We start from the raw sequence: 16,569 nt of genomic DNA, 5'->3' as shown, positions 1-16,569 counted from the left end.
GTGTACCGTCACATCCCTAGTACATTCAGTGAACGAATCACTGAACTGATTCGTTCACCGAGTCTGCGAACGATAGTCAGCCAGTGAATGACTAGTTCACGTTCGCTCGCAACTGATTTAGAGCTTAACTTAACTGACGAATCGTTTCAGGAAGTGATTCAGTTCAGTTGGTTCACCCAAAAGATTCGTTCTTTTGAACGAATAATTCGCGAACGACACAACACTGCGAGCTACATACGATAGTTTTCAGCACAGTCACCCAATCCTAACCCAGGGTTTCATTTTTCATTTTTATCAAGGAATCTAGCTAGCGTTTCTAAAATGTGGATTGTGTCGCCCATTTGTCTACACCTACTTAGCCTGTGAATTTTTTGTGCAAATAGGGCAGGCTTCTGTTTGTTTTATGCTAATACGATCTTCTGTTCATACTTTGTTCTAAATTCTCTTCCTTATTTTCAGCTACCTAACCGGTAGCCCTTCTGATTGGTCGCTAGGCAGTTTCTGAACGTCTCATGAAAATTTCTTACCACCAGCGTAAATACAGACAACAAAGGACAGTTCAGTTCTTTATCCCGTTTCTCCTTCGAACCCACTAATTCCAGTCTTGTATCTTCAATAAAACGTATAATTAAAAATATTTAAATGTGTTTTTGTATACAAGTAGGTGCCCTTCTTTTTATTTAATTACGTCAATCCCTCGTCTGAAATATATCGATTTTGATGGACACACATAAGTGTGATTTAAACAGGGAGTATCATCAAGCTCCATATTTAATACACTGCGAGTTATCCAAAGGGAGGTGTATTTCATAGAAGAGCAAATTGCTGCAACTTTTTCCTCATCTAAGAAATATAATTTTATTAAAAACAGAAAAGGCTGTATACATCTGTCATTGTTTCCATACAGAGGTATTTATAAATGTCTTCTTTCCTGGATATCAGAAAGGTACAGACATCTCATGTAATATATAACAATATATTCAACAACTTTCAGAAGATAACAACCGACCACAGAGGCACCGGAGTCCAGTAAATATATAAAACATTATACCGTAGAATACATCTGTAGAACATTATTCTCCAGATAAAACTGTCAGTTGTTTTCGTTGTCATGGTGTTACAGCAGGTTTAGAACTTGATTACACAAGAGTGGGAAAAAAATTATTCCTTTCCGTACGGTAAGAGATCCTTTAAGGAAAAGGCATTTTCAGAAATCACGCTGAGAAAGTGCCGTGATGCAAAGGAACATATTAACTGTGTCCAGTTGAGTGTTGTCTCTCTATAACTCTTCTTCTTTATTCATTGCCTGTAAAAATAAAATAAATAAAAAACACACACATACACACATTTTGATCGTAGTTATCATTATCAGCACATTATCCTTATCTGAGTACACAAGCTGCACATGACCTGTGCAGTGACTCTGATGCAATGACATGCAATGTGCAAGGATGAACTGCTGGACAGCAGTGTGAAAGGAAACAGTGGCACAGAGCAGCATGCGTTCCAGAGGAGAGCACCTGTTTGCAAGTGCCATCTACAGCTGGACAGGAAGCTTCAACAACGAGCTTCAAACTGACACATGGAAAAAGCTGGCCGTGCCAAATATGGCAGCAAAGGAAAAATCTGACTCGGTTTCAAAATCACTTGAAAACTGGGTTTCAAAATAAAATGGAACTGGATATTTTACTGAAGTAATTCAAGCACCTTTCTGAAAGATACAGCAGGGTGTTCCATTTGTTCGATCTGACCTGTATAACTTTTATTGACTGCGAAGTCCTTTACAGTAACCAATGCGTTGCACTGTGGAACATTAAAGACTCTGAGGCCAGCTGTAAGTTCTCTGCCGAATACGCCGCGTCTCGCTGCCGTGTGTGGGCGTGGCGAAGGGGACGCACGCTTTACCTGCTTAAAGAACTGTCGGCCAAAGTAGCTGGTGGCCACGTTCTTCAGGTTGGTCCCGCCGCCCACTTTGCAGCGGACGTACCCGTACAGGTTGGCCCACTGCAGCACCACGCCCATGATCACTACCGCCTGCAAGCCAAAGGACGGGAGGAGAGGAGAGGGCAGTCAGCTCCACACAAACACAATGCGTACATCTCTACTGCAAATGAACGCTAACAGTCACAAGCATTAAAGAAGCAGTCAGCCACAACACACAACAATATTCCCCAAGTTTGAAACCTAATTTTAAATCGAATACATTATTAAGTGGCACAGCACAACTTTGTGCAGTGATAATGATTATAACAACATATACAGAAGCAATTCAGGTTAGGTACTTGGCAACAGTGCAACACTCAAATCCCCACAGGTTGATCCTGTAGCTTGCTGCGGATCGGGTGCCCAATGGCTACAAGTGGACTCACCAGCCACTTAATCTTAAAGGAAAAGAGGGTGCTGAACACAAAGAAGACCCAGACGATGGGGCAGACGACCAGGCCCAGCCAGAAGATACGGGACTCTGCGCTCGAGGGCACCTTCCTCCCGGTTCCCTGCTGAGCACAGAACAACAGGCGATCAACTTGCGGCCTTTCTGCAAACTGCACATCGAGCTTTCTGTGCCGAAAGACACGGGCATTAGCCTCGATGCTAAGCACCCCTATCCCCAGCCAATCCCACCAAGCAAAGCTCATCCTGTCTCCGGTTTTGACCCCACTCACACCCACCATCTCACACAACTCTCTCGATCTCGAGGCTTGGCCCCTCTTTACTCCCAAATAAAACATCCAGCTTTCGCATTTTCCCCCCTTGCTTATCAGTCTAGTACAGTGTGACTGTGGCACAATTACAATGGGCATCATCGGAGACACTGTAATCATATTATTAAACATTCAAAGGTCAATAAAAATTAATACACTCATCCATAAGCCTGGATCAGCAATTATGTCTCTTGTGTTACTACTGTTCTACCTGCATCTGCACACCAGGAGCAGTGCATCTGACTGCCATGGACCCAAAGGCCACACGGTACTACAGGAGAGAGCTAGAGGCTACTGGAGAAGCGCAATATCACTCACGGAGGAGAAATGGTAGTCTATGGGTGCCTGGCACGGTGTTGGGAGCATGTTATGTAGCAGTACCCTGAGGAGCCTACGGCCATCTCAACCCAACTCTGGGGCATCACAAGGTCCATTGAGTCCCGCCACTTTGGCAAAGGGCCCGCATTGTTTATCAACTGATTCATTCAGGAGCCCTATACATGTATGTGTGTGTGTCTGTGTGTGTGTGTGTGTGTGAGAGAGAGAGTGTGCGTATGTGTGGGTCATACCTTACGGGCCTCAAACACCCAGTGACTCTTCCCATCATCATCCACACGGTTCCACCACCTCAATCCCACCATCAGCCTGCCGGAGACATTCTGACAGAGGGGACACATTTCCCTGTTAGACTCAAACCCAGGAGAGGGGACACATTTCCCTGCTACACTCAAGCACCGGACAGGGGACACATTTCCCTGTTACATTCAAGCACAGGAGAGAGAACACATTTCCCCCTGACACTCAAGCACAGGTCAGTGGACACAGTTCCCTGCTACACTCAAGCACAAGTCAGGGGACACATTTCCTTGTCGCATTCAAACACAGAACAGGGATACATTTCCCTGTCGCATTCAAACACAGAACACATTTCACTGTTACACTCAAGCACAGTGCAGAAATGGGGTGGGTGAAGGAATCCCCGGCAGTCATACGCAAATTTGCAAACTTGATACTTAAATATTTAAAAATGTACAGTCTTAATTTAGATAAACTCAAATAAACTTTGTATGGTTTAAACATCTTTACTAGCACTGTGATCATTGTGATTATTAAATATATTTACTGTAGAACCCCTGACCCAAGGCACTTGCAGGACCTGCCTACCTTTACTGTCCAGAAGTCACAGGAGAGGAGGAGGATGATGGTGACCATGCACGCGATGAAGCTGCTGCTCAGGACCTCACACAGCAGGTAGACCAGGATGGCACTCGCACGGAAGAACAGATGAAAGAAGGAGGCCAGCGGGTGTCTGAAACAACATCACCTGCACATCAAGTAGGCACAGCGCCATCTTCTGATCACATATTTGCATAGCACCAGGACTGAATCTGGCCTTTTCAAACCCAGTATACAATATAATGCACCACATAAAAGATGCCAATTTATAACAATTCAAACATGGCTTCAGCTCAAATATGATGCAAGCTGAACAGTGATGTAGAGTACAGTACACCACCACAGTTGGCCTTTAACACAACGAATGCTCTGGAAATTAACAAATATTAAAACCTAAACACACCAAGAGGAAATATAATGTATAAGTAGTAACCAAGCTGGCAGTATCTACAGATCACATAGGAAGTTACCTGAAAATATACAGTAATTGCTGACCTACAAGCCTTAACACACCAGTTATGAACCCGAACCTCAGTTGGTCATGTCCCTGGCCATACTCACTTAATATTTGAACTCCTCTGTTTTCTGGTCGAATCATCTTCATCGAACAGTGGGACGTCGTCTTCGTACTGCCCAGAATAGAAGAAAGAAAAGCTAAGAATTCACAATTTGGATGGGGAATTGTCTACCATAGTCCTATTACGATGGGCAAACTGACCTTATGCTAACAGCTGTTAATAATCGAATAATCATTTGGGACATTTGATTTGAGAAGTGAACAATAGTCAATACCTAGCAGTCTAAACTCGTTGAAGTTATCTAGCCAGCTACCAGTTAACTAGCGACACGATGTCCATCTACTTGCAATACCAACAGCTTGTAAAGTAGCTAACGTTAGCTAACTGTTCGCTCTATATCACTGTCGACTACAGTAAAAGGTTAATAATGCCTAAATTTCAGTTAAGTCAAACACTGGAATCATATACCAAGCTAGCTAGCACCAGCCATGCACAAACTCACACCGCTATCGATAAATGCTAGAATAGCAGGCTAGCTATCTCTTAATGCGCTCTTTCTGGTTACTGTCAATAGCGTTCGCTACAACAAAACCTTAAACGCACGTTGCTCATATTATCGACGTTAAACCCCAGAAATAGTAGAACAAGCAATGCTGGGAAATAAGTTTTTCCTTTAGAACATGGACTAATATGAAAACTTACCTGTCCAATCATTTCGGATTGTAGTGAACACTTCCTGATGACGTGTTCGTAAACAAACTCCTCGTGCCTGAGGGATTAAAAGCGGAAATTGTATTCAATACTTCCGGTAGTTTCTCTGTATATTAACCACCGCCGCAACCCCCCCCCCACCCCCCCCACCCAGTTTGGTTAGTACGCCAAATATATTGCAAAGCAAGTCTTGGATCAGCTGTCCTCAATAAAATAATCTTTCCTTACCCATATTTGGTGCGTTTCCTTTCTTAAACCAATAAGATTCAACACTAAAGCACTAGCAATGGATGTTTGATGCTGTATTATACAAAACTACTGTCACTATATGAGTATTGCATACATTGTGAATTAGGCTATGCACACTGACACCATTACATTTTAAAAAATATTTTATGCATAGCATCAGTTATCACACATGCACTTAAATGCAACTTCACATTACATGACATGACATCCATTTTTGTCTGCATTTGTCCAGAGCGACTTAAAACACTAAGTGCAAAAGTGCATTCAAATAATTCTGAATGTTTCAGTGTGCGTAAGTGCATTCAAACCGCACTGTTCATTCAATAATTTTTTGTCATACATGTAAAACCCTGGCTGGTTTCAAGTCCGTCTTGCCCTCACAGTTGTCTCGATGTAGTCAATGTTTGACTGCTTTTCCCAGTAAAGGCAACCGAAGCTCATCCCTCTTCCTCCTCATGTGACATTCACACGGTCAGAGCCGGAGCGAAGGTCAGCCCTGCTTCTCACTTCTATCACAAACCCTCAGGATGTCTCCTCCGCTGGCTGTCCTCCTCTCCCTCTGCCTCTTCCTTGGCTTCCCCGGGTCGGCTAGCTGCCTCTACAAACAGTGGGTCCCCGACACCAACTTTGAGAATGGGAGCAACTGGGACAAGGGCACGGTGCCCTGTGGTAGCGACAGGGTCCAGTTTCTGGCCCACAGGGAGGTGTCCGTGTACGTGCGGGAGGTGCACTCCATCCGGGAGATGAGGCTGCCGGTGAACGGGGAGTTCATACTGGCGACGGGGGCTGGCTTCGCGGTGGACGGCGGACAGGACGCCAGCTGTGGCACAGGCGTCACGGTCCAGTTCCAGGACTCCGAGACGGCGCAGTGGTTTGATCCCAAGCTGTGGCGGTCGGCCTCCACCTCGGAAGACCTGGAAAAGGGCCGGTTCTTGTTCTCAGTGCACGAGGAGAGCGTGCCCTGCCGCCACGACGACGTGGTGTTCCGGCCGGACGCCTCCTTCCGCGTGGACACTACGGCTGGGCAGCAGAACGTCCCGGTGAAGAGCCTGTCCGTGCTGGGGCGAAGGTTTAGCGACAACGGCGAGTTCTCCCGGTACCTGACATCACGCTCTGGCCGGCTTCAGTTCCACGGAGACAGCGCCCCCGTCGTCGGGAGCCCCGCATGCGACGACAGCTCCGGCTGCGTCTGCGGCAATTCGGTGCACCACGAGAGGATCTGCGCGGGCGTGACCTGCTCCCGACTGGACTGCCAGAAGGCCCTGCGTCCCGCAGGGCACTGCTGTGACGTGTGTGGCGCTATCCTCCACTTGAAGATCTCCGGCAGCTTTGACCTGGAGTCCTACCGCCAGCGGCTACAGCATCTCTTTTTCAGCCGCCCTCAGTACCAGGCCGTTCATATGGGCGTATCCAAGGTTACCGTGCCTCAGTGGCTGCTGGGAGTGATCCCCCGCGAGGCAGCGACAGAGATCCAGGTGGTGCTCCTGGACAAAGAGGAAGGGACGGGGCCTGGGGTGGTGGCGGAAGACCTGGCCCGTGACATCATGAAGGACATCGAGTCCGAGGGGGCACACTTGGGCATCGAGGGAGCAGAGTTCCAGGCATCCTCAGGCAACAGTGGCACGGGCGGCGGGGCAGGAGTTGTGGCGGGTGCTGTCCTGGGAGTCCTGGCTTTGGTGGCGGCCTTGCTCGTCCTGGCCTTCCTGTTCCACCGTGGGGTCATCCACGTGCCAGCCCTCCCCTCGCTGCCCAGCTGGAGGAAGAACAGCGAGATTGGGGAGTTGGGGGGGCCCATAGATCACGGTTTCGACAACCCCATGTTCAACAAGCCCTCTCAGATGCCTGGCTCGGGCGGACTGTATGGGACAGACAGCCTGAACACCATCACTGTGACAGACTTGGGGGTCCACTTTGTCAACCCCGCCTATGATGAGACCGACTTCAACGCCTGATTGGGTAGCCGAGGTACAATTCTGAGGTAAACAAGAATATGATGTCATCTTCACCACAAAAAATCTTCACCTGAGCATCACTTTACTGGGATTCAATCAGGCCTGAAAACATGTCAAGATTTCTAAAAGCTCTTTCCTTTTTTCAATGAATGAGTTAAGATCATGTGTGAAACCCTTACTGAACTTTTCCCTAGAGAACAGCACTTGTCTTAAAATTTAGAATGATTTCTTCACTGAGTGTTTTGCTTGCAGAGTTAGCTGTTACAGAATAAGAGCACTGACTAATTTTTTAAATGGAAACTGTATGTTTCAAAATTAAATATTCTGCATTAAAATGAAGTGGGTTTCAGAAATAATAGTTATATTAAAATGTATGCAAAGGTTTCTTCTCTTGATGAAATGTGTATTCCTGATATTTCTCAATTCAAATAAAAGTTTAATAAGAATTAAAACAAGGATTATTTTTTCTTAATTCCTCAACTCTCAATTTTCCAGATGGAACTTACAAATTGGACATCATTCTACAGTATGATTATATGGGAAAGATGATTCATTGTACTCTGGTTTTATTCAACTCCATATGTACAATGTGTGTCAATTGTTATGGACTAAAAATATCACCACATTAAATATTGCTAAACCATTCTTCTGAATGCTAAGAAGAATAGAAAAGTAGGTACTGGTACATACATAAATGTAAATGTCCGTAACACAATGTCTGAAATGGGACTGGCAGGTGCACACAGCTTTCACGAGAAGCACATCCTTCAACACAGAGCAGGGCAGGAAAACAAATCAGTCCAGAACTGGGTCAAATACGTATTTGTTTGTGATTTAAATACTTTTCTGCGCTCTATTGACCATGCCTGGTGTAATTGAGCCTGCCAATATGACCAGAAGGCAAGGTTTGCACTTTTTGAGAGAATTTCATTGCTTCCAATACACCAGACAAGATGAGTAAAGCATAGAACAGTATTTGAATCCAAAACAAATCCGTATTTGACCCAGGTCTGGTTCAGCCACATGTGTAACTCTGACTCATTAGTCACATTTGCTTTACTTAACCGAGGAGTGTTACAGAATCATACTGTGAATCAAGTCCTTTCGCAGTCTGATGGCTCAGCATAAGGGACTATGGTTTTAGGGGTTGGGAGGGGGACATGCAGGGGGTGGAAGGGTCATCCCAGGGGCTGACCAGCTGGACCCAGTTCTCCTTCTTGGAGAGCCAAAAAGCGGGGTACAGGGGTTCCAGGAACTCTGCCTGATACTTGTGCATGAGCGTCATGGAGGCGCCCACTCCATAGAAGGCCAGGAGCCCTCTGTCGTAATCCACGTAGACCCCGATCCTCGCGCGCCCCCCGGCGCCCTTCAGGGGCGTCTCACTGTCGCTGTGCCAGGCGGAGAAGCCGCGCCCGTTCCACTGCAGGCACCAGGAGAAGTCGTTGCCCGCGATGCAGCCGTTGCTCTCCCCGCTCTTGCGGTCGATGCTCTTGTAGGTGACCCCCACGTGGAGGCCGTCCCCGCCCGCCTCCACCTCGAAGTAGTGGCGGCCCAGGCAGAAGCTCTCGGCGGCCATGACCTGGCGCCAGTGCGCGAAGCGCCCCGGCCCGTCCGGGTAGTCGTGCTGCCAGGGCGCGGTGTTGGCGGCCTTCCTGTTCCCCTCCGTCAGCCGCAGGAAGCTGTGCGCGGTGTCCGGGTCGAAGCTCAGCAGGGCGGCGTCTGCTCCAGGGCCAACAAAGGCTAGATCAGTCTTCAGAGGTTCACAATACCAGGCTAAAAGGTGTTTCAGCAATGCGATACTTTTAACTGGCCTACAAATTCTCATTACCATTCTCGCAGTGATATAGTGATGACGCTATTGTTTTACCTGCCCAACGGCAACATAATGCAACGTCTGTAATCGGCATGTGTAAAACATACCAGAATAGAACATAGTTCATCCTTTAACACACCAAAGCAAAGTACACTTTCCACTGATTTCAAAGTGTCATGCTTTAATGATTCCAGGGCTGGGAGGTCAAAGGTCACATACGCTGTGAAAATGAACTCACATTTAAGGAAGTCTTCTCGAGTCTCTGGCTCTGGCTCCTCATTTGGGCCCGGGCTGACGACGCCGGCTCTGTTTTTCACACCCAGTTTCTCTGCAGGATGGGGCGGCGGGGGGGGGGGGGGGGGGGGGCAAAGAGACAGATGCCGTAACTGATTAGTCGTTGATTCCAAGCCCTACAGATCATTCATATTATCATTTGATAAATTACCATTTGTAATCTAGAGATCATTTTAGCAGTTCTCACAGGAGGCTCACAGACTAATAACAATATAATTTTTTTTACTAGTTTCTGGTTACCAGAACTACTGCATGTTGGTTAATATACCATACACATATGTGTTATAGAATCAGCAAGAAGTCAGTGATATAACTGTCTGGCACTTTGAACTCGTGCTGTAATTCCCCACTATACGTTTCACTCATGAAAGCAGCAATGAACGGGAAGTATAATAGTTAGAGTTTTAACTATATATAATCCTGTAGTAAATTAGTGGATAAACAAAGTTAGTGGCCAAGGATGATTCTACTCAGAGATGGCATACCCAAACCTTTTCTTGCTTTAAATATGGTGTCATTACATTAATAAAATTTGTGGTAGAGGGAACAGATTCCTTTTGGCTAAGGAAGGGGGCACTGCCATTGTACCCCTCCCCGATTCCTGAATTGCTTCAGTAAGTATCTAGGCGTGCTCAGGAATTGCATGTGACATTTATTCAATCAATTAATGAATACATTTTCTTGGAAAGTGGTTCCTTATGAACCCAACTCACCACCCTTGAAGGCATCCTTCAGCTTGTCCCTGTAAGCAGGCAGCAGTTGGCCACACAGCTCCTGGGTGGACTCAGTGACCATATGGCTGAAGACAGTGAGACGATCTATCAGGCCAATGTACACCCCGGGCAGGCTGACGTCCACTGCCTCCTTCCTCCACTGAGAGTATACCTGAAAGTGACCACCAGAGGGAGCCAGATCATATAGAAAGTCAACCCGGCTGTGCCATAGCCTCCTGAAATTCAATTCTGCAGGGTAGGTCGAAGATGGAAATTGTACTTTTGTCAGGGGCTGTCATTGTACCAGTGAATACCTTCACTGAAGAAAACAGCTATGCTGTTTGTGTGCCAATCATACCATAATTCACATACATTTTCACAGGTGCATAACTGAGATGCAGTCTTCCAGTGCACTGTTGGTCCTAGCCTATCCTGTGGGCATTGTCTGTAGTGCCGTAACCACACAGAAGGAGATTTCTGGTTTTTATTTGAGCCCCATTTATTTCTGCCTTACTGATTTCTTCTCCTCCAACCTTTTCTGTTACTTTTTCTTACTTTCTATTTCAGGTTAGCAGGTCATTTACTGCTCATATGGTCATTCTACAATGTGGCAAAGATTCTAAATTCTGGCAGAGTGTGTGGTTCAGTCTGTAGTGCAACAGATTCTCTGCCTACATATGAATCCCTCCCATGCAGACTAAATTCTCAACCATGGCACCGTCTTCACTGTGATCCTGTCTTGATATATAAACCGTCTATTTGTATAATAAATACAAATAATAAATATTAAAAAAGCAGATGATATGCTTATCTTTAGTTGAATTAATAAACGTCCTGTACAGACTGTTAACCTCAATGCTTTCAAGGAACACATAGTTCAGAGCAGACTTTTTGGGTTGGACAAAGGTTAAATAAAGTCAAAATAAAAGCCAGCTTCACACTGCGCCAACAAAAGCAATGATGGAGGTTACATGAAGACACAGCAAGAACAAAGTAGTTGTGGCTTATCGTTTTTTCAGCAAAGACTTTGGAAGCCTTTCAAAACAGGTAGATATTTTACAAAGGCCAAAGGTAATTAGAGCTCTCTGTACATGGGCTGACAGCAGCTGTAGATGCTGAGTCAGTGCCGCCATCACAGGGGTGAATGGGGTGCATTGCCCTGGGCCCTGGAGGACGGGGGGCTCAATGGCCAGGGAACTTGTGAATATTATTGTCCTGGGCCTGGGAATAATATAATAATATGATTTTGTCCCTGGACAGGGAATTTCACCCAGCAGCCCTGACCTGAGCTGTAGGTATGAACTCCCGGGAAGATGCAGTTGAGGCAAGAGGCAGATTGGGATGAGGCACAGACGCTGGGTTCTCTGATTCTTTGGCCCTGTCTGAGCTGGGATTTGGTTCAGTATCAGAGCAGGTCAAATCAGGCGCCTTCAGGAACGGTGGAACCCCGAAAACCAAGCCCCTCAGAAACATCCAGAAGAAAGCCGCAGCTAAACGCTGTGTGAGAGGCGACGCTGAACGGTCATGATCCCGCGCTGCGCAGGTTTGCGCAGCGCGGTCTCTGCAGGCGTCGGAGCGCGCCGCGCGCCCACAGCTCTACCTGCAGGAAGTCGACGTCGTTCTTGTTCCCGAAGAGCTTCTCCGCCCTGGTCTGGGCCCGCCGCACCTCGGCCAGCTTCTGCTCCAGGTGCGCCCGGACGCCGTCCGCCCGCTGCACCGCCCGCTTCTCCTCGGCCTCCAGGACCTCCGTCACCTCGCGCTGCGCCCCCTCCACCGCGGCCCGCAGCACCGCGAACTGCTGCTCCGTCACCGCTCGCGCCTCCAGCACCGAGCCCTGGAGCAGCGGGAGGAAGTACACACGTGCATTATCACATACTATAATATACCGCTATTATTCATTTTTATGAATCACGGATATAAACATCTTAAATATCTAAATATCTATTCTGTCATTATACTTATTGTAATATTATATATTTATTGTATATTGTATATTATATATATATATATAGTACACAATATGGAATAAATTTTAATATATATTTTAAAATGAAATATTTAAAAAGATTTGAAAAATCAAGGTAGAGCAGTCGAGAAGAAGGAGGGAGAAAGAGAAAGGGAAGAAGAGAGAGGGACAAGGAGAGAAAAGGGATAAAGATAAAGGAGAGAGACTGAAAGAAAACAGACAAGTGGGGAAAAAAAGTAATAAAAGAAGTAAAGATGTGAGAAGGAAAAGAGAAAAGAGGGAAGGAAAGGATGTAAGAAAAAGAGACGGTGAGAAAGAAAGGGAGAGACAGAGACGGTAGTGTGACTTAGTGTATGTGGCGTCAGACAAGGCCAGGAAAAATAACTGCCAATTGCAAACAGCAAATCCAACAGCAGCTTCACAGCCTACAGAGCTCTACCTCTGTTTTCATGGCCAGACACACAGCCAATCACGACAGAGATATGGGGGCCTCATCCACCTTCATATACCCCCTACTGCACAGCCTGTGACAGGTCTCCTCTAAGCTGCACAGGTGACGGTTTTACATGCTACCATCAAACTTTGCATGCGCTTCCTGCTAAGAAATGTCAGTTGTCTTCCACAGCACAAAAATGACTGCCAGGCTAACAGAGAACCGGAGCCACAGGCTTGCTATGTGCTCAGGTTGCGAGTCTCTTATTCAACCGTTGGGGGCGGGCTGTTACTGATTAACTTGGTTTACTGATTTAAAGATTAACTTGCTTTTAGGAAGTGGAGCCCTCTATCTTCAGTGGTAATCAGCATGGGAGTGGTCTTCAAGCCACTGTACAGTCAAACTCTGATTGGACACAACGTGCTGTCCTATGTCATCACACTAACACACTAGAAAAATGGGTCTCCCAGGACTGACTGTTGCTGGGAAAAATCCTTTAGAACAAGTGCCAAGCACAAGTGGAGGTGTTTAGTGGTTCATAAAGAATGTGTCTGGTGATTCTAAAATCAAAAAAAAAATCAAACTGTAAAATGATTGGATAAGGAAACATGACTGGCCTATAAAGTGTCAGAGAGTTTCAAATGAAGGGTACCTTGATGGAGATGGTGTTGGTCTGTAGTTTGCTGATGGCCTTCTCAGCAGCAGTCACCATCTTCATCATTTCCTCTTCCTTCTGCTGTAACTCTTTCTAGTCCAGCACACACACACACACACACACACAGACATACACACGCACACACACACACACAGACACACACACACACACACACAGACATACACACACGGGCACACAAGCACACACAAATATGCACACACACGCACACACAAACACACACACACAAATATACACACACGCAAGCACACACAAATATGCACACACAAGCACACACAAATATACACACACACACACACGCACTCACATGCACACACGCACACACACAAACACACACACACACACACACAAATGCACAGATGCTCAAACACATACACACACACATATACACAAACACATAGAAAGTACACACGCACACACACGCACACACAAACACACACAGTACGATAAGATCAGTTTTTGAAGCCATAGTAGAAACACGCATGGAATCTCACTGAATTCCCACCTGCCTTAACAAAACAGGAACATATGGAAGGCAGATCCCCATGGCATGGACTCAGAGGCTGCTCTCTGTATGCCTCCCAACTTATGAACCCTGCTTCGTGTTCGAGGTGAGATGGAACAGTAAGTGGTGACATCCTGATTCAAACAATCCTGAGGAAATAGAGCCATACCACCATTTCACCCATGAGCAAGACCCTTGGGTTTACTTAACCCTAGCCTGCCTAGCTTCCAAGATCAGACAAGATCAGGCGTATGCGAGGTGGTTTGTTCTCAGTTACCTCCTGCGTTACAGTTTAACAGCTATGGGCTCCTAGTTTTGAAAACTGCACGCTTGTGCACAATAAGACATCGAGCTTTCTCCATTACCATTACCATATGCTTTACCATTGCACAGTGCCCTTGAAAGTAATCTGTGTGATCATCCTCTTGCCTGTTCCCATGGGAACTTAAAAACTGAATTGAAAACACATTTGGACTCCCTTTTCTTCCCTCAACTGAACTTTGTATGCTGCGCTATTGTTTAATTTTTATTCAGGGCTGACCCTTTCCCCTTGACCCTTGTTGTCTCATCGTATTGATGATAGCATGGCCTTCTGGCTGACAGCACATACTCGTGACAGTTTTTATATGACATTTCTGCTTTTACAGATTGTACTGTATGTTCAAACGTATTCCTTTTTTCAATCAATCGATCAATAAATAAATCAATCAATAAAATTTTATTTGTATAGCGTATTTCACAGCAATTGTCACAATACGCTTCACAGACAACCCTTGCCTAGACACCCACAGGAGCAAGCCTAAAGCAACAATGGCAAGGAAAAACTCCTGGTGGCAGATGGGAAGAAACCTCGAAAGGAACCAGGCTCAAGGGGGAAATGTATTTTGCAGTTAAATACATTTAAAAGATTTTTTTTTTTTTTATATGAATAATATTATGAAAAGCGCTACATAAATAAAAATCTGTTATTATCATTTCTAATAATGAAAAACGTTCTGGGTTACGTCTATCTGCACAGAACTTGAATGATAAAAGCAGTACGTGCCGAAAAATAAGTACGAAAGTTATTATAATTCAAAGTTTCCGTTCAGAGACATGTTTTTAAAGCTAAAAAATTGAGTCTTTATTTTTTAGGCTTCATATTCAATATGAGTTAAAAGAACCCCTTACAGTACAGGAAATCTACATATCAGAACTGATTGAAATATCACCTTTTGCAGACAAAGAGATTCACACAGACAAAAGCCACAAAAACTATCAGTCAAAAACTAATCGGAATCAAATGTGTGTCTGTGTTTCTATGAATATTAGTATGTATATTTGTGTGTGTGTGTGTGTGTGTGTGCGTGCGTGCATGCGTACATGCATGTGTGTGTGTGTGTGTGTGAAAGTGTGTGTTTGTGTGTGCTTGTGTGTGTGTATATGTGTGTGCGTGAAAGTGTGTGTTTGTGTGTGCGTGTGTGTGTGTGTGTGCGTGCGGTACCTCTATCTCCCTGCGGGCCTCAGTGAGGGGTATCAGACTGTGACCCCGGTGCCCCTCCTCCACGCACCCCTGGCAGACACAGCAGGCATCAGCAGGGCAGTACAGCTCCAGGGGCCGGCTGTGGCCCTCGCAGGTGCGGCACTCGATGTCCCGCACCGGTTCCACCAGCCGGTGGTTCTGGAACTTTCTGTTCTCCAGGTGAGGCCTCAGGTGAGTCTGGCAGTAGGACACCAGGCAGGTGAGGCAGGACTTGACGGCCTTGTGGGGGGTGCTCTCCAGGCAAGCGTCGCACGCAACGTCCTCGGGCCCTGGGGCCTCCTCCTTCAGCTCCTCGGGGCCCAGGGGCCCAGATTCCTGGGGCCTCTCCTCCTCGGGCTGGCCTGGCTTCTCCTGCTGATCCGGAGTTTTCTGCTCCTCTTCCGGGCCCCTTATCCCAGGGGGCCCCTGGTTTCTGTCCCTCTCTGCCGTGCTGTGAGGGCAGGCTCTCCCCCCCTGCTCAGACTTGGGCCCCGGGTCGTCACGGCGACAATGCTGGCAGCGGGCTCCCCCCTCTCGTATCTCCACATCCACAAGTGCCCCCTCTGGATGGGACATGGCAAGGGCGTGACCGCAGGGTAGGGAGAAGGGGACAGGGATGGATCCAGAGCTGGCCAATGAGGCCTCACTCTGAGCTGGTGAAGCGTCAGTGTCCAATCCGGCCAGTTCTCCTGTCTCTACTCTCTCACTTACTCGGGTCTGTTTTGTTTCTTCGAATGGCGCTCTACTGATAAGACTAAGTGGTAGAGTATTTTCCAAAGCAGTCTTGTACACAATATAAAATACAAAATGTATTAGCACACCCTGTTATATAACACATGAACATGCATAAGTAAACAATAATATTATTACAATAATTATCACAATGATTTCACTTACTCTTTCTCTCTCCGTCTCAATTTTGCTGTTTGCCAAGTCATTGTACAATTCCTCTCTACCTCATTTTCCCTCTCAGCCTCCCTCCCTCCCTCCCTCTCTCTTTCTCTCACTATCTCTCTCTAAGTGCCACTCCTTTTCTGACAAAAACCATCAAAACGAGAAATGGAGAGCAACAGACCACATCTTTCAAATTCCTGCAGGAAGCACTCGCAGTTCCGCTGCCCCTCCCTCCCTCCCTCCCTCCTTGGTTGGGCGCAAGGAGGAGGAGGATGAAGAGAGGGGAGGGGGTGATCCACCCAGCAAAACAACAGGAGTCAAAACCATTCGTATTACCTAAACAAAACTTCACTGGTCAGATAAGACGATAAGGATTTGGGTTGCAGTTTTTATGCTTCTTTATTCTGTGGGCTGGACCACTGGGAAGGCCTGGGCAGGTAAAAAAAAACAAAGCACCATAATAGCACTG

General features: G+C 46.4%; 3 protein-coding genes across 5 annotated transcripts; 1 reads left to right on the top strand and 2 right to left on the bottom strand.

Annotated features, from left to right (window-relative positions):
* Positions 1 to 829: 829 nt before the first annotated feature.
* Positions 830 to 5,189, bottom strand: LOC118216779 (Golgi apparatus membrane protein TVP23 homolog B-like). Of its 3 annotated transcripts, none has more exons than XM_035398261.1 (7): positions 5,099 to 5,189; positions 4,440 to 4,507; positions 3,867 to 4,011; positions 3,272 to 3,361; positions 2,370 to 2,498; positions 1,906 to 2,034; positions 830 to 1,306 (listed from the first exon to the last, which is right to left on the bottom strand). In XM_035398261.1, exons 1-7 carry the CDS (start codon positions 5,108 to 5,110, stop codon positions 1,280 to 1,282), a joined length of 600 nt encoding a protein of 199 aa, XP_035254152.1. In that variant the 5' UTR covers positions 5,111 to 5,189; the 3' UTR covers positions 830 to 1,279. The 3 variants fall into 3 exon arrangements, with proteins under 3 accessions (XP_035254152.1, XP_035254151.1, XP_035254153.1); XM_035398260.1 differs by having other exon boundaries at positions 2,370 to 2,495; positions 5,099 to 5,165; XM_035398262.1 differs by lacking the exon at positions 5,099 to 5,189 and adding an exon at positions 5,000 to 5,081.
* Positions 5,190 to 5,481: 292 nt separating this feature from the next.
* On the bottom strand, positions 5,482 to 15,883 carry LOC118216777 (tripartite motif-containing protein 16-like protein). The gene is made up of 6 exons (XM_035398257.1): positions 15,189 to 15,883; positions 13,180 to 13,275; positions 11,729 to 11,962; positions 10,129 to 10,300; positions 9,360 to 9,449; positions 5,482 to 9,027 (listed from the first exon to the last, which is right to left on the bottom strand). Exons 1-6 carry the CDS (start codon positions 15,780 to 15,782, stop codon positions 8,441 to 8,443), a joined length of 1,773 nt encoding a protein of 590 aa, XP_035254148.1. The 5' UTR covers positions 15,783 to 15,883; the 3' UTR covers positions 5,482 to 8,440.
* amn (amnion associated transmembrane protein) lies at positions 5,884 to 7,404 on the top strand. Its single transcript, XM_035398976.1, has one exon. The coding sequence runs from the start codon at positions 5,884 to 5,886 to the stop codon at positions 7,306 to 7,308; it is 1,425 nt and encodes a 474-aa protein (XP_035254867.1). The 3' UTR covers positions 7,309 to 7,404.
* Positions 15,884 to 16,569: the final 686 nt, after the last annotated feature.

This window comes from Anguilla anguilla, chromosome 17 (assembly GCF_013347855.1).
Source record: "Anguilla anguilla isolate fAngAng1 chromosome 17, fAngAng1.pri, whole genome shotgun sequence".
NCBI lineage: Eukaryota > Metazoa > Chordata > Actinopteri > Anguilliformes > Anguillidae > Anguilla > Anguilla anguilla.
This window is presented reverse-complemented; position numbering and strand designations above follow the sequence as displayed.

What these genes read in the sequence shown, in the direction of transcription:
- LOC118216779 (XM_035398261.1), bottom strand. An exon ending in CAGAGGAGTTCAAATATTAA is followed by an intron (nt 4,012 to 4,439) that starts GTGAGTATGGCC and finishes ATGTTGTTTCAG; the next exon opens with ACACCCGCTGGCCTCCTTCT. An exon ending in GGGTGTTTGAGGCCCGTAAG is followed by an intron (nt 2,499 to 3,271) that starts GTATGACCCACA and finishes TTCTGTGCTCAG; the next exon opens with CAGGGAACCGGGAGGAAGGT.
- amn (XM_035398976.1), top strand. Translation starts at nt 5,884, where the DNA reads ATGTCTCCTCCGCTGGCTGTCCTCCTCTCCCTCTGCCTCTTCCTTGGC.
- LOC118216777 (XM_035398257.1), bottom strand. Translation starts at nt 15,782, where the DNA reads ATGTCCCATCCAGAGGGGGCACTTGTGGATGTGGAGATACGAGAGGGG. An exon ending in AGGCCCGCAGGGAGATAGAG is followed by an intron (nt 13,276 to 15,188) that starts GTACCGCACGCA and finishes GTGCTGGACTAG; the next exon opens with AAAGAGTTACAGCAGAAGGA. An exon ending in CCAACACCATCTCCATCAAG is followed by an intron (nt 11,963 to 13,179) that starts GTACCCTTCATT and finishes CCGCTGCTCCAG; the next exon opens with GGCTCGGTGCTGGAGGCGCG.